Raw genomic sequence first — 25,118 nt, 5'->3', positions numbered from 1 at the left:
AGAAACCACTGCAACGAGAAGCCAGCACACCACAGTGAAGAGCAGCTCCCAACCTCCACAACTAGGGAAAGCTCATGTTCAACAAAGAAGATCCAATACAGCCAAAATTAAATAAACAAATTAAACTGAATTTTAAAAAGTTTCTCTATTATAGAAAAAAGGTTTAAATAGTTTTAAAACACAGTGAACAAAAAAACTTATACAGTTATATGTGTAAATTTTCTCTGATCTTATACTGGCCTATTTGTAAATTCCAATGAAAACATTTATTTTACTAAATATATTTTCATTTATTACCGTCTGTTAATTTCCTTATATTTGTATTACTCATCTGATTTCTGTTTTTCCTTGTTTAATCGTAATCTAAATCATATAACCCCAGCTTTCACTTGAACTTGGTCTTCACATCCAGTAATATTTTCAATAATATCTGAAATCAACAATAATTAAGATATCCTCAATATCCACCACATATTGTTGAGTGTCATGAAGGATTTCACCTTAAATTATGATGTTATACTGAAACCCACAACCTAAAGATCCACAGCTATGTGTTTTAGCTAAGCTGAATCTTCAACACAATTGCTATTATTAGTTGATGCTGCATTCATCTAACAGAGTACACTCATACAACTACACACATGTATGACTGGTGAACCAGGGCTCACAGGATTCTTTTATAGACGGGCATCCAGAGCCCAAGATTTTTCTGCATATACATGATAATAAATGTTCAAAAATGTGGTTAATGTTAATAATATCTGGACACTGCTTGATTAATGAGAGGTTTGAAGAATGTAGAATCTTTTGAAGAAAGAAAATTGTCACCTTTGTTATTATCTGTAAGGACACACAGGAGCAATTATTAAAGAAAAAGTTAACCACTACATCACCTTCAAATTAAACAGCACCTGTTTCTCCAGTTTTGTTTCTCTTTTGCTTTTTGGTTTCTCCTTACTTTGGTTATAAGTATATATATTCTAGTGGAAATAAAATGCAGACATAAGTAAGGAGAATTGGTCATAGACTTATTCCTCCACATGGTGTAATGACGGATAATTTGCTTGACTTCTTTGCCACAGTTTTCTCATCAACGCTATAGAAATGGTAATCCCTGACCCAGCCATCATAAGTTTACGTGATGGTTTTAGAAAACTTTAATTTAAATGATTATCTTAATTAACTGGATGAATCTCCTATAGTAAGCTGTTGATGTCTGAGTAGAAAAAGAGTTTCAGGAATATTGTCTAGGATATGGAAATGAGAATTATCTAATTCCATAGTGTGCATCTTTGACTTTCTACTGACAAGACTATTTTACAACTCTATAAGTGCAGAAATTAAGTTGTAGAAAACTGAACTTTCTTGTCATTCCTATACATAACAATAAAATAAATTTTGCTTGATAGAGATAGAATTAATTTCTAACCCCAAATGATGACCCTCCCAAATACTGTTTTATTCTCTATAGGATACTAACTACTCTTGCATCTATGAACAATTTTTACAGCATTATTCACCATTTTCCTAACTGTTTTTATGTATTTTCTTCAAAGATTTTTTGAAATAATTTGAATACCTTATGAGTTACCACATTAATTAATGAATTACACAAAACATTTGACATGTTACTCATATTTGTATCAAAGGCATAACTTTTCAAAAATTATACTTTAACACTAATTATTTCTTCAATATCTTTTCAAATAAAATGCCAATAAGGGGATAATGATAGTAATAATAATACTAATTATAAAATAATACAAACAAAATAATACCAGCAACTAGCTTCCATTAAGTACTTAATATGTGCCAGGCAACACACTTTTTATTCTGTACCCTATGAGGTTGATTATTCCCACTTTTCATATGAGAAAACTGTTTAGAGGGGTAAAGTAACTGGGTCAAAGTCCCATAACTTGCAAATAACAGATCTGGGATTTGCACCCAGATCTTTCTGACTCCAAATCTAGTGCTTTTAACTAGTATACTATACGATTTTTGATATGCATGAAGTGCTTTTTTCCCATTAAAAATTAAATTAAAAGTGGCATATTTGGAAATATAATTATATCAATAAATAAAAATTAGTTATGATATGTTGATAACTATTTAATTTTGTAGCCTGAATTATGAACTGTATATCCAGCTTCCTCCCGTGAGTTTATATTTTCCTAGTTGTATGTGTAAATGCCTATTGAAATTGGTTTAGACACCTCATATTATTGTAAGGCTAATTTCATAGTGCTAGAATGCAGACAAATTACTCTCTTTTTCAGGTCTCAACATAGAATTACACAATTGCAGGCATTCTAAGTAAAGCCAGGAAAATGCAGGCATAATAATGAAATAGAGGAAGGTGATTTAATTAAACTTTTTTATGTAGTCTAGATTTTTTCCTTATGAAATGTATGCTTTATAGACTAAAGCTAACTTCATAATCCAATACATTTAGATATAAGAAACCAAGTAAATGCAACACAAGCTAAACCACTAAGATAAAACAAAAAGCTTCCAACACTGAAATAGACAAAAACATAAGACTTTAGTATTCCAGAAAGAAAATTTTTTACTAATTTGAATTTATTAAAAGAAAATGGCTATTATAAGAGCTGGGAGTATTACTTGTTTATATGACTTCTATATATGACTTAGCTTTCATTTTAGATGAAATTTTTGTGAAGTCAGGTTTGATTTTCATAGTGACAAACCTTCATTACTTTTTATTTACTAGATATAATTTTGAATAATATTGCTTATTTTGTATAAAACCCTTCTAGACAACTTTTAATACCATTGTAAAGAACAATATGAATTTATTATATCAATATCACTCTTTGACCTCTCCTTGTGAATTTACTACTCCAATATAACTTAAGTATTAATGGAATTTGAGAAAGAATAATTACTTTTACATGGGTTTCTTTGTACATTTGATTAAACCAAGTTTTCCCAAATATAATAATTACTGATACTGTCTGTTTATCATATAGGAGGTGATACAGTTTTTCATATTACCAACTGTCATATAAAGAGGAAGCTATATTTATTCTTAGATACAGAAAGATACATAGTTTTACAACTGTAAGGATAGAATTCAATGCCTAGATACTCTTCCTTAAAATGAAAGCTACGCTTAGGTAAATTTACCTTTACTAAAATTTTTATTTTTTAAAAATTTATTTGTTTTTAATCAAAGGAAAATTGCTTTACAATACTGACTTGACTTCTGCCATACATCAAAATGAATCAGCCACATGTCCCCTCCATCTTGAATCTCCCTCGACCTCCCACCCCACTCCAATCTTCTAAGTTGTCACAAAGCACCATGCTGAGCTCCTCCTGTGTTGTATGCTACTGCTAAGTCTCTTCAGTCGTGTCCGACTCTGTGAGACCCGATAGATGGCAGCCTATCAGGCTCCCCCGTCCCTGGGATTCTCCAGGCAAGAACACTGGAGTGGGTTGCCATTTCCTTCTCCAATGCATGAAAGTGAAAAGTGAAAGTGAAGTCGCTCGGTTGAGTCCGAACCTCAGCGACCCCATGGACTGCAGCTTACCAGGCTCCTCCATCCATGGGATTTTCCAGGCAAGAGTACTGGAGTTGGGTGCCATTGCACTTCCTATTAGCTATTTATTTTACACGGTAATCACAAAAATGAAGAATGATCTCTGTTCCAAGGCAAACCATTCAATATCACGGTAATCTGAGTCTATGCCCCAACCAGGAACACTGAAGAAGCTGAAGTTGAATGGTTCTATGAAGACCTGCAAGACCTTTTAGAATTAACACCCAAAAAAGATGTTCTTTTCATTATAGGGTACTGGAACACAAAAGTAGGAATTCAAGAAACACATGGAGAAACAGGCAAATTTGGCCTTGGAATATGGAATGATGCAGACAAAAACTAATAGAGTTTTGCCAGAGAACACACTCGTTATAACAAAGACCTTCTTCCAATAACACAAGAGAAGACTCTACACATGGACATCACCAGATGGCCAACAGCAAAATCAGATTGATCATATTCTTTGCAGCCAAAGATGGAGAAGCTCTATACAGTCAGCAAAAACAAGACTGGGAGCAGACTGTGGCTCAGATGATGATATCCTTATTGCCAAATTCAGACTTAAATTGAAGAAAGTGGAGAAAACCACTAGACAATTCAGGTATGACCTAAATAAAATCCCTTATGATTATACAGTGGAAGAGAGAAATAGATTTAAGGGACTAGATCTCATAGACAAAGTGCCTGATGAACTATGGACAGAGGTTCGTGACATTGTACAGGAGACAGGGATCAAGACCATCCCCGAGGAAATGAAATGCAAAAAAGCAAAATGGCTCTCTGAGGAGGCCTTACAAAAAGCTGTGAAAAGAAAAGAAGCCAAAAACAAAGAAGAAAAGGAAAGATATAATCATTTGAATGCAGAGTTTCAGAAAATAGCAAGGAGAGATAAGAAAGACTTCCTCAGTGATCAATGTAAAGAAATAGGGGAAAACAATAGAATGGGAAAGACTAGAGATCTCTTCAAGAAAATCAGAGATACCAAGGGAAATTTTCATGCAAAGATGGGCTCAATAAGGGACAAAAATGTTATGGACCTGACAGAAGCATAAGATATTAAAGAGGTGGCAACAATACATAGAGGAACTGTACAAAAAAGATCTTCAAGACCCAGTTAAACACGATGGTGAGATCCCTGACCTAGAGTCAAACATCCTGGAATGTGAAGTCAACTAGGCCTTAGGAAGCATCACTATGAACAAAGCTAGTGGAAGCGATGGAACTCCAGTTGAGCTAATTCAAATCCTGAAAGATGATGCTGTGAAAGTGCTGCACTCAATATGCCAGCAAATTTGGAAAACTCAGCAGTGGCCACAGGACTGAAAAAGGTCAGTTTTCATTCCAATCCCTAAGAAAGGAAATGCCAAGGAATGTTCACCCTACCGCACAATTGCACTCATCTCACACACTAGTAAAGTAATCCTCAAAATTCTCCAAGCCAGGCTTCAATAATATATGAACTGTGCCCTTGCAAATGTTCAAGCTTGTTTTAGAAAAGGCAGATGTTCAAGCTTGTTTTAGAAAAGGCAGAGGAATCAGATATCAAATTTCCAACATCTGCTGGATCATTGAAACAGCAAGAGAGTTCCAGAAAAATATTTATTTCTGCTTTATTGACTATGCCAAATCCTTTGACTGTGTGGATCACAATAAACTGTGGAAAATTCTGAAAGAGATGGGAATACCAGACCACCTGACCTGCTTCTTGAGAAACCTGTATGCATGTCAGGAAGCAACAGTTAGAACTGGACATGGAACAACAGACTGGTTCCAAATAGGAAAAGGAGTACATCAAGGCTGCATATTGTCACCCTGCTTATTTAACTTATATGCAGAGTATATCATGAGAAACGCTGGACTGGAAGAAGCACAAGCTGGAATCAAGATTGCTGGGAGAAATATCAATAACCTCAGATATGCAGATGACACCACCCTGATGTCAGAAAGTGAAGCGAACTAAAGCGCCTCTTGATGAAAGTGAAAGAGGAGAGTGAAAAAGTTGGTTTAAAGTTCAACATTCAGAAACTAAGATCACAGCAACTGGTCCCACCACTTCATGACAAATAGAGAGGGAAGCAGTGGAAACAGTGGCTTACTTACTTACTTACTTTATTTATTTATTTATTTTTGGCTCCAAAATCACTGCAGATGGTGATTGTAGCCATGAAATTAAAGGATGCTTACTCCTTGCAAGGAAAGTTATGACCAACCTAGACAGCATATTGAAAAGCAGAGACATTACTTTGCCAACTAATGTGTGTTTAGTCAAGGCTATGATTTTTCCAGTAGTCATGTATGGATGTGACAGTTGGAGTCTAAAGAAAGCTTAGCGCCGAAGAATTGATGCTTTTGAATTGTGGTGTTGCAGAAGACTCTTGAGATCCAAGCAGGATCAGTTCTGGGTGTTCATTGGAAGGACTGATGTTGAAGCTGAAACTCCAATACTTTGGCCACCTGATGTGAAGAACTGACTCATTTGAAAAGACCCTGATGCTGGGAAAGATTAAGGGTAGGAGGAGAAGGGGACGACAGATGATGAGATGGTTGGATGGCATCACTGACTCAATGGACATGAGTTTGGGTAGGTTCCGGGAGCTGATGATGGTCAGGGAGGCCTGGCGTACTGCAGTTCATGGGGTCACAAAGAGTCAGACACTTCTGAGTGACTGAACTGAACTGAATATATATATTTCAGTGCTATTCTCTCAATTCTCCCCACCCTCTCCTTATACCACTGTGTCCATAAATGTGTTCTCTGAGTCTCTATTCCTGCCTTGCAAATAGTTTCATCAGTAACATTTTTCTAGATTCTATACATATATATGTATTAATATACTATACTTGTTTTTTCTTTCTAACTTCCTTCACTCATATAACAGATCTAGGTTCATCTATCTGACTAGAATTTACTCAAATTCATTCCTTTTTATGTTTGGGTAATATGGCATAGTATATATGTACCACATTATCTTTATTCATTCATCTGTTGATGGGCATCTAGGTTGCTTCCATGTCCTGGCTATTGTAAATAGTGCTACAATGAACAGTGGGGGTACATGTGTCTTTTCAATTATGGTTTCCTCAGGGTATATGCCCAGTAGTAGGATTTTCTGGGTCATATGGTAGTTTTACTCCTGTTTTTTTTAAAGAGAAATATCCATACATTTCTCCATAGAGGCAGTATCAATTTGCATTCCCAACAACAGTGCAAGTGGATTCCCTTTTCTCCACATTCTCTCCAGAATTTATTGTTGGTAGATTTTTGCTGATGGCCATTCTGACCAGTGTGAAATGATACATCATAGTTCTGTTTTGCATTTCTCTAATAATAAGCAATTTTGAGCACTTTTTTTTTTCATGTATTTGTTATCCAGTTGAAGGTCTTCTTTGGAGAAATGCCTGTTTAGGTTTTCTGCCCAATTTTTGATTGGGTTTTCTGTTTTTATGATATTCAGCTGCATGAGGTGCTTGCATATTTTGGAGATTAATCATTTGTCAGTTACTTTATTTCCAATTCCGTTCAGTCAATCAGTCATGGGGTACACTGTGCAAACCCATGAACACCAGGCTTCCTGTCCATCACCAACTGCTGGAGATTATTCAAACTCATGTTCATTGAGTCAGTGATGTCATCCAACCATCACATCCTCTGTTGTCCCCTTTTCTTCCCACTTTCAATCTTTCCCAGCATCAGGGTCTTGTCCAATGAGTCAGTTCTTCACGTCAGTGTCCAAAGTATTGGAGTCTCACCATTAGCATCAACTCTTCCAACTGATTTCCTTTAGGATTGACTGTTGGATCTCCTTGCATTCCAAGGGACTCTCAAGAGTCTTCCCCAACACCACAGTTCAAGAGCATCAACTCCTTGACTCTCAGCTTTCTTTATAACCCAATTCTCACATCCACACATGGCTACTGGGAAAACCATAGCTTTGACTGGACAGACTTTTGTTGGGAAAGTAATGCCTCTGCTTTTTACTATGTTGTCTAGGTTGGACTTAACTTTTCTTCCAAGGAGCAAGCATCTTTTAATTTCATGGCGGCAGTCACCATCTGCAGTGATTTTGGAGCCCCCCAAATAAAGTATGTCACTGTTTCCACTGTTTCCCTATCTATTTGCAATGAAATGATGGGACCAGATGCCATGATCTTAGCCTTCTGAATGTTGAGCTTTAAGCTAAATTTTTCACTCTCCTCTTTCACTTTCATCAAGAGGCGCTTTAGTTCTCTTCACTTTCTGCCATAAGCGTGGTGTCATCTGAATATCTGAGCTTATTGATATTTCTCCATGCAATCTTGATTCCAGCTTGTGCTTCCTCCAGAGCAGCATTTCTCATGATGTACTCTGCATATAAGTTAAATAAGCATGGTGACAATATACAACCCTGACGTACTCCTTTCCCGATTTGGAACCCGTCCATTGTTACATGTCAAGTTCTAATCGTTACTTCTTGACCTGAATACAGATTTCTCAAGAGGCAGGTCAGGTAGTCTTGTATTCCCATCCCTCGTAGAATTTTCCAGAGTTTGTTGTGATCCACACAGTCAAAGGCTCTGGCATAGTCGTTAAAGCAGAAGCAGATGTTTTTCTGGAACTCTCTTGATGATCCAGTAGATGTTGGCAATTTGATCTCTGGTTCCTCTGCCTTTTCTAAAACAAGCTTAAACACCTGGAAGTTCATGGTTCATGTTCTATTGAAGGCTGGCTTGGCAAATTTTGAGCATTACTTTACTCACACGTGAGATGAGTGCAATTGTGCAGTAGTTTGAACATTCTTTGGCATTGCCTTTCTTTGGGATTGGAATGAACAGTGATCTTTTCCAGTCTTGTGGCCACTGCTGAGTTTCCCAAATTTGCTGGTGTATTGAGTGTAGCAATTTCACAGCGTCATCTTTTAAGATTTGAAATAGCTCAACTGGAATTCCATCACCTCCACTAACTTTGTTCGTAGTGATGCTTCCTAAGGCCCACTTGGCTTCGCACTCCAGTATGTTTGGCTCTAGGTGAGTGATAACACCATTGTGGTTATCTGGGTCATGATTTTTTTATATAGTTCCTCTGTGTATTCTTGCCACTTCTTCTTAATATCTTTTGCTTCTGTTTAGGTGGACCTAACAGATGTGCCCATCTTTGCATGAAAAGTTCCCTTGGTATCTCTAATTTTCTTGAAGAGTTCTCTAGTCTTTCCCATTCTACTGTTTTCCTCTATTTCTTTGCACTGATCACTGAGACAGTCTTTCTTCTCTCTCTTTGTTATTCTTTGGAACTCTCCATTCAAATGGGTATATCTTTCCTTTTATTTCACATTTTTTCTTTTCTCTACTATTTGTAAGGCTTCCGGGAGCCGCCATGGGAGATCCCATTCATGACAGGGTCATGTGGAAGAGAACTGTTAAGCAAGGCTTCAGAACTCAAGGGGCTCCCTAGGCTTTCTCAAGCATCTACCCCCAAACCAGAATCTGTCTGTTTTACTGTTTCATGACTTTCACCAACTCCTCTGACATTAACAGGGGGCTAACCCTGACCACTTTTCTCTGGAGAAAATCAGCTTAGGGCTATAGCTAATAAGTCTCCTGGACATGAGAGGAATATTTCAAATCAAACTCCCTCTGTTAGCATTCTAGCTTGCTTGGCAGGTATATCCAGACTCTTACAGCTACACATGTGATTATTTACAGCCTCCCAACTGTGAGAGGCACGGAAAGCCTAAATCATAGAGCCTTTGAAAGAGTTAAAAGTTATTAGAGTAGTGCTGATGTAGGATTTCATTATTGGGCCAATGCTTGTTGCTAAGTTCCCGTATCTCTTATCCACTGTGCACCTGGGAATGCATTAGTTAACATAGTGAGAATGCAAGAAAAACAAGTGTAGCCTTGAATTTAACCATATCAGACTTTTGAGCTAACTGGTTCTTTCTTGTAACTCACTGCACCTTTGCTCTGTGAAAAACGTAACTCTGTCTGGCATTTTCTGAGGCTGACATAGATTAAAAATATAAAGAAAAAACACTTTGAGGGAAAATAAGTTTTCTGGTTGAGCAGCCTTTATCAAAAGAGGGTCATAAAATGTTCACAGGCCTCCAAGGCCAGAAGATACTGTACACAACATCATTTGTGGGAAAGGTATGCAGAAAAATCCTGGTTTTGATAAGGGCAAAACTGCTGGAATGTTTGGGCTGACTCTGTATGACCTTGCATCTTTCATTTCCCTCTAGGTATAAGGCAAGGTATAAAAGTACCTTTTGAAAAATAAAGCTTTTGGGCCTCGCAGAAGCTTGGTCACCCCGTGTTTTTTCTTCTCTCTCTCTCTCTTTCTCTCTCTCTCTCTCCCTCTCCCTCTCCCTCTCTTTTTCAGGCCGATCGCTTGGAGCATGAGGGCTCCCTGCATTCACTTATCTGCCCAGGTTTCTAAGACCTGAACGGGAAGACGTTCTGTGTCTTCACTCCCTCGGGAGACCGGGAGGGCACCTGTGGCCTCCGTGAACAGGGCAAACTTCTTGTCTCAGAGTTTTATTGGCTTTCTACGTAAACCAAGAAATATCAGCCTCTTTCTCTCCACTATTTTCTTATCTATAACATTCTTTCCTTCTCTCTCTAAATCAATCACCGATGCCGTTTCTCCTTTGGGTTTCCCTGGATCCTGCGGGGGCTGGACCCTGGCATAAGGCCTCCTTGAACAACCATTTCGCCTTTTTGTATTTCTTTTTGGGAGGGATGATCTTTATCACTGTCTCATGTACAATGTCATGAACCTCCATTCATAGTTCTTCAGGCACTGTATCTATCAGATCTAATCCCTGGAATCTATTTGCCACTTCCACTGTATAATTGTAAGGATTTGATTTAGATCATGCCTGAAAGGTCTAGTGGTTTCCCCTACTTTAGTCAACTGAAGTCTGTATTTGGCAAAAAGAAGTTCATGATCTGAGCCACAGTCAGCTCCCAGTCTTGATTTTGCTGACTGTATAGACCTTCTCCATCTTTGGCTGCAGAGAATATAATCAATATGATTTTGGTATTCACCATCTGGTGATGTCCATGTGTAGAGTCTTCTCTTGTGTTGTTGGATTAGGGTGTTTGCTATGACCAGTGCATTCTTTTGGGAAAACTCTATTAGCCTTTGACCTGCTTTGTTTTGTACTCCAAGGCGAAATTTGCCTGTTATTCCCGGTATCTCTTGACTACCTACTTTTGCATACCAGCATCTTATATTGAAAAGGACATCTTTCTTGAGTGTTAGTTCTAGAGAATCATTTAACTTCAGCATTACTGGTCGGGGAATAGACTTGGATTACTGTGATATTGAATGGTTTGCCTTGGAAACAAACGTAGATTACTCTGTCGTTTTTGAGACTGCATCCAAGTACTATATTTCAGACTCTTTTGTTGATCATGATGGCTACTCCATTTCTTCTAAGGGATTCCTGCCCACAGTAGTAGATATAATGGTCATCTGAGTTAAATTCACCCATTCCAATCCATTTTAGTTCACTGATTCCTAGAATGTCAATGTTCACTCTTGCCATCTCCTGTTTGACCACTTCCAATTTGCCTTGTTTCATGGACCTAACATTCCATGTTCCTATGCAGTATTAGGCTTCCCTGGTGGCTCAGAGGTTAAAGCGTCTGCCTCTAATGCAGGAGACCTGGGTTCAATCCCAGGATCAGGAAGATCCTCTGGAGAAGGAAATGGCAACACACTCCAGTATTCTTGCCTGGAGAATCCCATGGATGGAGGAGCCTGGTGGGCTACAGTCCATGGGATCTCAAAGAGTCGGACACGACTGAGCAACTTTAACTAAGTAACTACGCAGCATTGCTCGTTACAACATCGGACTTTACTGCCATCACCAGTCACATCCACAACTCTGTGCTTTTTTTTTTTTTTCTCTGTATCTTCATTCTTTTGCAAGTTATTTCTCCACTGATCTCCACCTACCCTCCTGCGGAGTTCATCTTTCAGTATTGTATCTTTTTGCCTTTTCATACTGTTCAGCAGTGGCCTGCTGCAGGATTGGAGGCACTGCGTGCAGCAGTACCTGTATGGGACCCTTTGAAGAAGGTTGCCATTACCTTCATTACCTCCACCATAGTTTGGTCTCAAGTCAAACAACAGGGAGGGAACACAGCCCCACCCATCAACAGATAATTGGATTAAAGATTTACTGAGCATGGCACCACCCATCAGAACAAGACCCAGTTTCCCCCCAGTCAGTCTCTCCCATCAGGAAGCTATCATAAGCCTTTTATCCTTCTCCATCAGAGGGCAGACAGAATGAAAACCACAGTCACAGTAAAATAACCAATCTGATCACATGGACCACAGCCTTGTCTAACTCAATGAAACTATGAGCCATGCCTTGTAGGGCCACCCAAGACAGACGGGTCATGGTGGAGAATTCTGACAAATGTGGTCCACTGGAGAAGGGAATGGCATACCACTCCAGTATTCTTGCGTTGAGAACCTCATGAATAACATGAACATTTGCAATTAATTTCTCCCATTCTGAGGACTGTTTTTTCCATCTCATTTTTGGTTTCCTTTGTTGTGCAAAAGCTTTTAAGCTTAATTAGGTCCCATTTATTTACTTTTGTTTTTATTTCCATTATTATAGGAGGTGGGTCATAGAGGATCTTGCAATGATTTATGTCAAAGAGTGTTCTGTGTATGTTTTCCTATTACACTTACTTTTTTGAATACAAATATGAGTTGAGAGTATATATACATTCACAGACAGGTGGGTCTAATCTTTTGTGAATTGTGTGCTCTCTGTAATTTTTTGTGTTCTCTAGAAAGCATCAATAAATTATCTAGGCAATTTAAAACTTCAATAAAATCTATAATTTTCTCAACTTCTTACAGTGAACTTTAACAAGTCTTGCATGTACCATATTCCTTTGGCCTTTCTAAAAGTGAAACATGATTCCCATCAAGTATATATACACAAGTGCTGAGTAAATGCATAGAATTTGGTATACACAATGAAATTCTGTATCAATAAAACAGGAAATATTCACGTTTAATCCTATCAATAGTACTGAGTGTACTATAGTGAACTTTTGGTTTTATAATAAATTGGAAAGTCAAATATGACTGGTTTCCAATCTTTTACAAACTTCACTTTTATGAAAAAAAAATCCTTTAGCCACTATTTATCAGTTAACCATAGAGGGTTTCAACTTCCACTTCTGTAAGATGACAAGAATATACTAGATTTTCAAGGTCCTTTCCATTTGTAATTACATATAATTTCATTATTGTGCTTCTGGACATTTATATAAAGGGCAGAACAAGTTCAGCTCTACTTTTTAAATATACAAACAACTCAAGGTGATTTTCATGTGTTTTTAATTTTGTTTTCAATGTTAAATAACTAGGGAGTAATACCAGCAAGAGAGTAGGCTAGGAAGTTCTAGTATCTTATTCTAGCACAAAAAAATTATTGAATAAACCAACAGAAACTGGCTCAGATAACTTTGTAGCAGTTCTGGAAATCAGTCAAGCTCCAAAGCAATAAATTCCATGCTCATTTAAGAAAAAGAAGTAGGCAATTTTGTGAAATTCTTACTTGCTGTTACCCCACTCCCTCCTAGAAAGACATGGTATGGATTGGAGAAAGCAGTAGTTCAGCACCAGTTCCTTCAGTTCCTTTTCCTGAATCAGAGAGAGAAGAGCAGAGCTAATAATCTACAATCTAACCTGTCTCAATTGTTCACAAAGAGGTTATTTTCTGTGTTACCTAGCTTAGAGCTCAGATAGTCTAATGTGGCATAGCTCAGGTATCAGGCTAGGAAAAGCCATGAGAAGTAGTGCACATAGTTTGTGAAATTTGCGGGGAGTTTACAGATGCACTGACAACTGAAAAAAGAGATGACTGATACTACAAAACTACTGATTGCTCCAAAAGAAAGCTAAAGCCCTGAAAGACAGCAGGGCCAAGACTCTTAAGAAAAGTAAGGCATTTAAAAGCAGCCATGTATACAGAGAATCACACACACACCCAGGAAAAAGACAAATCTAGTAAAGTTCTGAGAAGATCTCAAGTCTTAATGCTAGGTTGATCTCAAGCACAGAACATAATTAGTGATTAATTAGTGACAGTCTTCCTATGTATGGAGCCAATCTGCAAGGACTGGGAAGGATATTTCAAAATGTCCAGTTTTCAACAAATATCCCAAAGCATACAAATAAATAGGAAAATGAAAGTTACTCAAAAGAACAAAGTAAACCTCCAGAGCCATTTTTGTTAGAAACATAGGCATCTGTCTTATTAGAGAAAGATATTAAGAGAACTGTCATATATTCTCAAAAAGCAAAAAAAAAAAAAAAAACAGGCAAAGAATTAAGGAAACAGGAAAATGATAAATGAACAAAATAAGAATAGCAACAGAGGAAATAACTTATAAAGAAGAAAAAATAGAAATTCTGGAGCTGAAAGATGAAATGACTGAATTTAAAACCTTACTAGAAGGTTTAATTGGAGACTTGAGCAAACAGAAGAAAGAATAAGTGAACTTGAAGACAAGTCTTTTGAAAATGATCAAGTCTGAGGGGCAAAAAGAATGAAGAAAAGTGAACAAAGTCTAAGGGTATTCTGAGATGACATCAAGTGAGTTAACATATGCATTCTAGGAGAAGAAGTGGAAACAGAAAGAGAAGAAGAAGAAAGGGAGGAAGAGGAGGTGGGGAAGATCAAGAAGATATGGTTCTATAGTACTAGTAGAATTCAATTCCCCACTTACAATAATGAATAGAATAAACCAGACAGAAGATCAGTAAGTACATGAAAGATGAACAATTATAGGCCAATTGGACCTACTCCCCTAAAACTCAGAAGATACATTTTTCATGAGCAAGCAAGAAACATTATCCAAGATAAAACATATTTTAGGCCATAAAACAAGTCTTAATAAATTTAAAAGACTGAAAACATGCAGTCTTTTCACAGTGGAATGAAACTCTAAATCAACAACAGAAGGAAAAGTGGTATGTCCGCACATAGAGAATACACACTTAAACAACAAGTCAAAGGATACATTATAAGGGAAATTAGACAATATCTTGAAGCAAGTGAAAATGAAAACATGACTCACAAGTGTCTTATGGAATGCAAAGAAAACAATGATATGAGTCTATAACTGTAAAGGCTTGCATATAAAAGGGAAAAAATTTTCAAATCAAAAACCTAACTTTACACCTTGAAAAGGAAGAGTAACTAAACCCAAAGTTAGCACAATGTAGGAAATAATAGAAGTTATAGCATAGATAAGTAATACAAAGAATAGAAAAACAATAGAAAAAAAATGAAATCAAGAGTTAGTTCTGCAAAATATCAAAATTGATAAACCTTTAGGTAGATTGAGTTTGAGAAAAGGACAAAACACATATAAAATCAAATGAAGTGGAAATTAATACTGCTTTTATGAAAAAGAGAAGATGATAAAAGTACTATGAAAAATTGTTCACTAGCAATTTGATTAACCTTGATAAAATGGACACATTTCTAGAAACTCACAACTCATCAAGATTAAACCACGATAGACCTATAATTGTAAGGAAATCAAAAGTTTCCTAACAAATTACAGTTGATCCTTGAACAGTGAGTGATAGAGGATCCCTGTACAGTTGAAAGTTTGTGTATAACTTTACAGTCATCCCTCCATATCCATGGTTCTGTATCAGTGGATTCAACCAACTATAGATTGTAGCATGTATTTACTATAGTACTGTTGTTTTTCAGTTGCTCAGTCATTTCTGACTTTTTGCCATACCATGGAATGCAGCATGCCAGGCTTCGCAGTCCTTCACCATTTCCTGGACCTTGTTCAAAGTCATGTCCATTGAGTCAGTGATGCCATCCAACAATCTTTTCCTCTGCTGTCCGCTTCTCCTCCTGCCTTCAATCTTTCCCAGCATCAGGGTCTTTTCCAATGAGTTGGTGCTTCACATCAGGTGGCCAAAGCATTGAAGCTTCAGGTTCATCATCAGTCCTTCCAATGAATATTCAAGACTGATTTCCTTTAGGATTGACTGGTTTGTTCTCCTTGCAGTCCATGGGACTTTCAAGAGTCTTCTCCAGCACAACAGTTTGAAAGCATCAATTCTTCAGTGCTTAGCCTTCTATATGGTCCAACACTCACACCCATACATCAGTTCAGTTCAGTTCAGTTGCTCAGTCGTGTCCGACTCTTTGCGACCTGATGAGTCGCAGCACGCCAGGCCTCCCTGTTCATCACCATCTCCCAGAGTTCACTATTGGAAAAATCATAGCATTGACTATACAGACCTTTGTTGGCAAAGTGATACCTCTGCTTTTTAATATGCCATGTCATATGCCTTTTTAATAATCATGTCATAACTTTTCTACCAAGGAGCAAGCGACTTTTAATTTCATAGTTGCAATCACCATCTGCAGTGATTTTGGAGTCCAAGAAAATGAAAGTCTCTCACTGTTTCCATTATTTGACCATCTGCTTGCCATGAACTGGTAGGACCAGATGCCATGATCTTAGTTTTTTGAATGTTGAGTTTTAAGCCAGATTTTTCACATTCTTATTTCACCTTCATTAACAGGCTCTTTAGTACCTCTTCACTTTCTGGCATAAGGATGATGCCATCTGCATATCTGAGGTTGTTGATACTTCTTCCGGCAATCTTGATTCCAGCCTGTGCTTCATTGAGCCTGGTAGTACTGTAGTACATATTATTGAAAAAAAAATCCACATAAGTGGATTTGTGCAGTTCATACTGATGAAAAATCTCACAACAAAGAAAAGACAAAGGTCAGATGGCTTCACTGGTGAATTTTCTCATATATTTAGAGAAGAATTAACACTAATCCTTCTCAAAATCTTTCAAAATATTGAAGAAGTAACACATCTAAACTCATTCTGTAAGGTCGGCATTTCATTCATACCAACACCACACAAAGACACTATAAGAAAACTACACACCGATATTCCTAATAAATACTAAATGCAAACAGTTCAGTTCAGTTCAGTTCAGTCACTCAGTCGTGTCCGACTCTTTGTGACCCCATGAATCGCAGCACGCCAGGCCTCCCTGTCCATCACTAACTCCCAGAGTTCACTCAGACTCACGTCCATTGAGTCCATGATGCCATCCAGCCATCTCATCCTCAGTCGTCCCCTTCTCCTCCTGCCCCCAATCCCTCCCAGCATCAGAGTCTTTTCCAGTGAGTCAACTCTTCTCATGAGGTGGCCAAAGTACTGGAGTTTCAGCTTTAGCATCATTCCTTCCAAAGAAATCCCAGGGTTGATCTCCTTCAGAATGGACTGGTTGGATCTCCTTGCAGTCCAAGGGACTCTTCAACATAATACTAGCAAATTGAATTCATCAGATTATTGATATGATTATATATCATAATAAAGTGGGATTTCTTCCTGGAATGAAACAATGGGTTATCATACAAAAATCAACCCAAGTAATACACTACATACTATACATGAACCAAGAACTTCCAGATGTTCAAGCTGGTTTTGGAAAAAGCAGAAGAATGAGAGATTAAATTGCCAACATCCATTCGATCATAGAAAAAGCAAGAAAGTTTCAGAAAAACATCTACTTCTGCTTTATTGACTACACCAAAGCCTTTGACTGTGTAGATTACAACATACTGTGGAAAATTCTTCAAGAGATGGGAATACCAGACCACCTTACTTGCCTCCTGAGAAACTGGTATGCAGGTCAAGAAGCAGCAGTTAGAACTGGACATGGAACAAGGGCCTGGTTCCAAATTGGGAAAAGAGTACATCAAGGCTGTATATTGTCACCCTGCTTATTTAACTTATATGCAGAGTACATCATGCAAAATGCCAGGTTGGATGAAGCACCAGCTGGAATCAAGACTGCCTGAAGAAGTATCAATAACCTCAGATAGGCAGCTGACATCACCCTTATGGCAGAAATTGAAGAAGAACTAAAGAGCTTCTTGATGAAAGTGAAAGAGGAGAGTGAAAATGTTGGCTTAAAACTCTACGTTCAAAAAAACTAAGATCATGGCACCTGGCCCTATCACTTCATGGCAAATAGATTGGGAAACAATGGAAGTAACAAGAGACTTTATTTTGGGGGGCTCCAAAATCACTGCAGATGGTGACTGCAGCCATGAAATTAAAAGACGCTTACCCCTTGGAAGAAAAGTTATGACCAACCTAGACAGCATATTGAAAAGCAGAGACATTACTTTGCTGACTAAGGTCCATCTAGTCAAGGCTATGGTTTTTCCTGTGGTCATGTATGGATGTGAGAGTTGGACTGTGAAGAAGGCTGAGCACCGAAGAATGGATGCTTTTGAATTGTGGTGTTGGAGAAGACTCTTGAGAGTCCCTTGGACTTCAAGGAGATCCAACCAGTCCATTCTGAAGGAGATCAGCCCTGGGATTTCTTTGGAAGGAATGATGCTAATGCTGAAACTCCAGTACTTTGGCCACCTCATATGAAGAGTTGACTCATTGGAAAAGACCCCAATGCTGTGAAAGATTGAAGGCAAGAGGACAAGGGGACAACGGAGTATGAGATGGCTGGATGGCATCACCAACTCGATGGACCTGGGTTTGAGCAAGCTCCTGGAGTTGGTGATGGACAGGGAAGCCTGGCATGCTTCAGTCCATGGGGTCACAAAGGGTCAGACACGACTGAGCCACTGGACTAAACTGAACTGAACTGAACACTCTACACTGGCAGAATGAAGAGGAAAAAAACACATATTCTCTCACCTAATGCACAAAAAGTATGTGACAAAATACTTTCAATCATTTTTTAATGATAAAAACAGTAACCAAAGTAGGAACAGAATAAAACCAACTTAACATAATAAAGGCCAGATATAAAAAACCCAGATCTATCATACTCAATGAGGAAAGACTGAAGGCTTTCTCTCTGAGATCAAGAACTAGACAATAATAGGAATTTTCACCACTTCTATTCAACATAGAGAAATAAAATGCAAACACACTGGAAACAAGAAATTAAAGAAGATATCATGAGGTAGAAAGACATCTCATGTTCCTGGATTAGCAGACACAATATTATTAAGATGTCAATATCACCAAAGTGATCTACAGAATCTATGCAATGTCTATGAAAACCCCAGCAACTTTCTTTGCAGGAATAGAGATATCCATTATAAATCTATATTGAATGTTGGGGATCCAGAGCATCCAAAATAATTTTGAAAAAAGATGAACAAAGATTGAGGTTTAATACTTCTTGATTTCAAAACTTACTAGAAAGCTACAATAATAAAGAGTGTGGTACTGGCATAGTGGCAGATATAGAATACATAGAATACAGATATAGAATACAGAGCCAGAAATATACCCTCACATACATGGTAAAATAATTTTTGCAAATGAGGCCAAGACCATTCAATGAGGAAAGGACAGTCTTTTCAACAAATATTCATAGGAAAAATGGATATCCACCTGTAAAATAATGAAGTTGTATTTTTCCTTACTCCATATACAAAAATTAACTCAAATGGATCAAATGCCTGAACACAAGAGCTAGAACTATGGAACTCTTATAAGAAAACATGTACACATGTTTTCGCATGTACACCCGTGGTGGATTCATGTCAATGTATGGCAAAACCAATACAGTATTGTAAAGTAAAATAAAGTAAAAATTAAAAAAAAAAGAAAACATAGGGGAAATGTTTTATGACATTTAATTTGGCAAAGATCTTTTAGATATGACCCCAAAAGCACAAACTATGAAGAAAAATTGGATTCAATATTAAAAACATTTGCACATCAAAGGGTGCTATTATCAGAGTGCAAAAGCAACCCATGCAATGAAAGTAATGATGTGCAAATCACATATCTGACAAGAAGTTAATATACAGAATATATAAAGAACTCCTATAACTCAACAGCAAAAAGACAAACAACCCAAATAAAAATGGGCAAAGAACTGCAATAGACGTTTCTATAAAGAAGATGTACAAATGACTAATAGCACACATTAAGATGCTCAACAAAGCTAACCAATAGAGAAACCCAAATCACAAACACAAAGAGATACCACTTCAAATCCATTGGGATAGCTATGAAAAACGAATCAGTGTTGGTGAAGATGTACAGAAATTGAATTCCTTTTGCTTTGCTGGTGGGAATATAAAATGGTGCAGCTTCAATGGAAAACAGTATGGAGGTTCCTTACACATTTAAAAATAGAAATTATGATAAAGAAACTCTAGTTCTATGTATACCCAAAAGAACTGAAAGCAGAGGTTCAAACAGATATCTGTACACCTATATTCTAGCAGCATTGTTCATAGTAGTCAAAAAGTAAAGCAACCCCAATTGTAAATTGATGAGTGAGTGGATAAACAAAATGATGTGGTTTGTACATATAATGTAATATTTTTCAGCTTTCAAAAGGAAAGGAAATTCAGATAAACACTATAACTTCTATGAAACTTGAAGAATTTTAAGGCTCAGTAAAATAAGCCAGACACAAAAGGATTATTTATGACTCCACTTTTATTAGGTACCTAGAATTATGAAATTCATAGAAACAAAAAGTAAAATGGTGGTTGCCAGGGACTGAGGTGAGGAAGGAATGGGGATTTATTGTTTAATGAGGATAGAGTTTCAATCTGAGGAAGTGAAAAAAGTTTTGGAGGTGGATGATGATAATGTTTCACAACAATGTGAATGTACTTAATGACACTGAACTGTGCACTTAAACATGCTTAAAATGATAAATTTTATGTTATATATATTTTGCCACACTAAAAAATAATCTGGCATAACGAACAGGTGATCAATTATTACTTTACTAACTCTGGAGAAAACTGATATGGAAAAGCTCACTTTTACATATATCTAAGTATAATATCCAATACTTTGGCCACCTGATGTGAAGAACTGATTCATTTGAGTCGCTCAGTCGTGTCCAACTCTTTGCGATACCATGAACTGTAGCCTAACAGGCTCCTCTATCCATGGAATTTTCCAGGCAAGAGTACTCCAGTGGGTTGCCATTTCCTTCTCCAGGGGATCCTCCCAACCCAGGGATCAAACCCAGGTCTCCCACATTGCAGGCAGACGCTTTACCTTCTGAGCCACCAGGAAAGCCCACATATATTTAACTATAATATCCAATACTTTGGCCACATGATGTGAAGAACTGACTCATTGGAAAAGACCCTAATGCTGGGAAAGATTGAAGGTAGGAGGAGAAGGGGATAACAGAGGATAAGATGGTTGGATGGCATCACCAACTCCGTGGACCTGAGGTTGAGCAAGCTCCAGGAGTTGGTGATGGACAGGGAAGCCTGACATGCTGCAGTCCATGGGGTCGCAAAGAGTGGTACATGGCTGAGTGACTGAACTGAACTGTATTATACATTTGAGACAGTAATTGACCTTCTTTATGTTTTGCATAATTCTTAAAGTTTGTTTGCATCTGTTAGGAACCAATCTCTTAAAAAGCATTCCAGATATACACTGAGTAGCAGGTAGCCAATCATTTAGGATTAAACTTAGGGGAAAAAAAAAAAAAAAAACTACCAAAGATCAATTATTCCCTATAAGAAACAAGGTATTAGCTCTATCAATTATGCCTTTCAGAAGAAAAATAATAGTATTTGTATGCTTTCCTTTAGTCTTTTCTACCTACATTTTATCCTATATATGACTGTTAAATCAATTTTCTCCAAACTATTTTTCTTGGTAATATTCCATTTCTCCCAAACTTAAAATCCTTTTGTCTGCGAGATAAAATCCAAAAGTTTTCATCCTGACATTTCTGGCTATCAAAAATCTGGTACATAATTGAGTTTTTAATTGCTCTTCCAATTTGCTGTACCTTTAAGTCTAAAGTCTCTGCTCATAACTATGAAGCTTTCTCCTTTGCTTTCATGGTTTGGGTTGTGTTTTTTCCTAGACCTGAAACTCCCTCCATTCTTTTTTATGCCTACAAATTACACATTCTACCTGGTTCATGAATTTCTCTTGACAGATGCCATCCATACTGATCTGTCTTCTGAATTCTGATAACTTAACTGACTGTAAATTTGTCACTTGGACTTAGGCTATTATCAACTGCTATGTTTGTGTGTATATATACATATATATAGGACTTCCCTGGTGGCTCAGAGGTTAAAGTGTCTGCCTCCAATGTGGGAGACCTGGGTTCGATCCCTGGGTCAGGAAGATCCTCTGGAGAAAGAAATGCCAACCCACTCCAGTACTCTTACCTGGAAAACCTCATGGACAGAGGAGCATGGTAGGCTACAGTCCATGGGGTCACAAAGAGTTAAACACTACTGAGTGACTTCATTTCACTTTATACATATACATATATATATATATATATATATATATACATACATATACATATATATGTATATATATACACACACACTGTGTGTGTGCATGCACTCTATCTTGAAAGGGAAAAGTGAAAATGTTGCTCAGTTGTGTCTGATTTTGTGATCCAGTGGACTGTAGCCTGCCAGTCTCCTTTGTCCATGGAGTTTTCCAGGCTAGAATAATGGGGTAGATAGCCATTCCCTTCTCTAGAGGATCTTCCCAATTTAGGAATAGAACGTGAGTGGTGAAGCTACAAAGTAACATGACTGACAAAAAATGTAGCACACTTTGTTCATCCAGATTAATGTCTCCCATTCAAAGAATCTACCTGTGAGAAATTAAATACTTAACGCAATACAGTCATTGTTCAGAACATCATAAACACCTCTCTTTGGGATTTTTTTCTGTTTATTTTGCAGTGATAAGCCTTGGAGTTGGTGATGAACAGGGAGGCTTGGCGTGCTGCAATTCATGGGGTTGCAAAGAGTCAGACACGACTGAGCGACTGAACTGAACTGAACTGAAGCTTTTATCCTTTAAGAACTGATTCAGTTTTTGAAACAGTAAAGTTGTGATTTGAGCCAGTAAATAGTTGAGTGATATAGCTTGTAATAAAAATATATTTATTCTTACTTCTGTCTCATTTTATAGAGTGACTATTAAATGATAAAAATGTATTCTTTTCATACACTTCTCATGATGAATCTGGAATGCATATGCAAGATTTCTTCAAAATATTTTGAGTCTAGGAGTAAGGATAAAATTTTTAAAAGAATTAAACCTCTGAAAGGATTAACACTTATTTGGAAGACTACATTTTGGCAGCTTAAAAATCCTTCTCATTTCTGAAAAAAAAAACAAATAACCAAATAAATAATGAATAAATAGAAATATTTTACCGTTCAACACAGGCAGAAAGTCTGGAGCAATGGTTAGAAGCAGGGGCATCATGACCCCCAACCACATATAAGAATCCATTGTATGTTGCAACTCCTACACCTCCACGTCTTTTGGACATTGGAGCACACAGACTCCACCTGTTAGTGTGTGGGTCAAAATATTCCATAGATTTGAGGCAGGAACTTCCATCACGTCCACCAATAGCATATAGCCTAGAATAAAGACAGAAGTATGTGTATGTGTGTATATATTTGTGCATAGAATGAAAGTGAAAATACACTGCACACAGCATTGGACTGTGTATTCTACTCCCTCAGGATTTTATAGCGAAAGGCCTGAATTTGTGAAGGCTTTTGTTAAAGTCTACCTTACCCTAAACCTACCTGCTTCATAATTCTTTTTGAAAGTTTCTTTGATATAATAGATTAAAGGTTTATACGGGAAATGAACTACAAAGAAAGGAAAGAGATAAAAGCATTGGTAGTATTTGTCTACTAAACCACAATAAAGCTGAACATTTTTAAAGATGGTAAGATCTTTCCAAAACCCAAATCTAGGAACCTTACAATTTTAGCTAGATTTAGTTGCCTAGCATTAGACTCTCTATTGCTTTATTGAACTACTTTATTTAGTGTAAGAAACATTTGTAACTAAGAAGATATTAATTTAACAAATAACTAACGGAATAAGATAAAACCTAAAAAACAGATTTTTTTCCTAGGAAGATGTATTATCTATAACATTTCTCTCATAAGTTTTAAAATGCCAATTTTTTGTATGTATTTATTTTTAATATAAATTTATTTAATTGGAGGCTACATACTTTACAGTATTGTATTGGTTTTGCCATACATCAACATGAATCCGCCACAGGTGGATTAGCAGTGTTTTTAATTTGTTATTGTTGTTCAACTCTTTCGTGGCCTACTCTTTGTGACTCTATGGACTGTAGCACAGCAGGCTTCCCTGTCCTTCACTATCTCCTGGAGTCCACTCAAACTCATGTCCATTGAGTCACTGATGGCATCCAACCATCTCCTCCTCTGTCATCCCCTTCTCCTCCTGCCTTCAATCTTTCCCAGGATCAGGGTCTTTTCCAGTGAGTTGGCTCTTCACATCAGGTGGCCAAAGTATTAGAGTTTCAGCTTCAGCATCAGTCCTTCCAATGAGTATACAGGGTTGATTTCTTTTAGGCTCGGTTGGATCTCCTTGATGTCCAAGGGACTCTCTTCTTCAGCCCCACAGTTCAAAACCATCAATTCTTTGGCGCTCAGCCTTTTTTATGCACCAGCTCTCACAACTGTATATGATTACTGGAAAAACCATAGCTTAGACTATACAGGTCTTTGTCAGCAAAATGTCTCTGTTTTTTAATATGCTGTCTAGTTGTGTCATAGCTTTCCTTTCAAGGAGCAAATTTCTTTTAATTTCATGGCTGCAGTCACCATCCATAGTGACTTTGGAGCCCCCCAAAATGAAGTTTGTCACTGTTTCCATTTTTTTCCTCACCTATTTGCCATGAAGTGATGGGATCAGATGCCATAATCTTCATTCTTTAAATGCTGAGTTTTAAGCCAGCTTTTTCACTCTCCTCTTTCACTTTCATCAAGAGGCCCTTTAGTTCCTGTTTGCTTTCTGCCATTAGAGTGCTATCATCTGCACATCTGAGGTTGTTGATATTTCTCCCAGCAATATTGATTCCAGCTTGTGATTCATCCAGCCCAGCATTTTGCATGACATACTCTGTATAGAGGGGCCTTTCCTGATAGCTCAGCTGGTAAGAATCATTCTGCAATGCAGGAGACCCACTCCAGTAGAATTGCCTGGAGAATTCTATGGACATAGGAGTCTGGCAGGCTACAGTCCATGGGGTCACAGTCAGACATGACTGAATGACTTTCACTTCACTCTGCACAGAAGTCAAATAAGCAGGGTGACAATACACAGCCTTGACATGCTCCTTTCTCAATTTTGAACCAGCCCATTGTTCCATGTCTGTTCTAACTGTTGCTTCTTGACTTGCATACAGGTTTCTCAGGAGGCAGGTAAGGTGGTCTGGTATTCTTATGTCTTTAAGAATTGTCTACATTTTGTTGTGATCCACACAGTCAAAGGCTTTTGTGTAGCCAATGAAGCAGAAATAGATGTTTTTCTGACATTATTTTTAGTCTAATTTAAAGCTAATTCCAATCAATAGAGAAGATCAACATTTACTAAACTATATGCCTTCATATAGTTTACTGCCCTTCATGCTCAGTAGTGAACAATAGCAAGTTAGCAAGACAAAATTAAATTATTTAAATTCAA

The 25,118-nt window shown here is 37.4% G+C and overlaps 1 protein-coding gene across 1 annotated transcript in view; it reads right to left on the bottom strand.

Moving 5' to 3' along the window:
• The window catches only part of KLHL4 (kelch like family member 4), a 137,273-nt gene that overhangs the window by 2,409 nt on the left and 109,746 nt on the right, over positions 1-25,118 (bottom strand). Inside the window, exon 9 of the mRNA XM_052663474.1 lies at positions 22,811-23,023. Coding sequence (XP_052519434.1) covers positions 22,811-23,023 — 213 coding nt within the window. The remainder of the gene's footprint in view (positions 1-22,810; positions 23,024-25,118) is intronic.

This window comes from Budorcas taxicolor, chromosome X (assembly GCF_023091745.1).
Source record: "Budorcas taxicolor isolate Tak-1 chromosome X, Takin1.1, whole genome shotgun sequence".
In the NCBI taxonomy this organism is placed as follows: domain Eukaryota; kingdom Metazoa; phylum Chordata; class Mammalia; order Artiodactyla; family Bovidae; genus Budorcas; species Budorcas taxicolor.
Note: the sequence above shows the minus strand (reverse complement) of the source record. Positions and strands in the feature narration are given on the sequence as shown.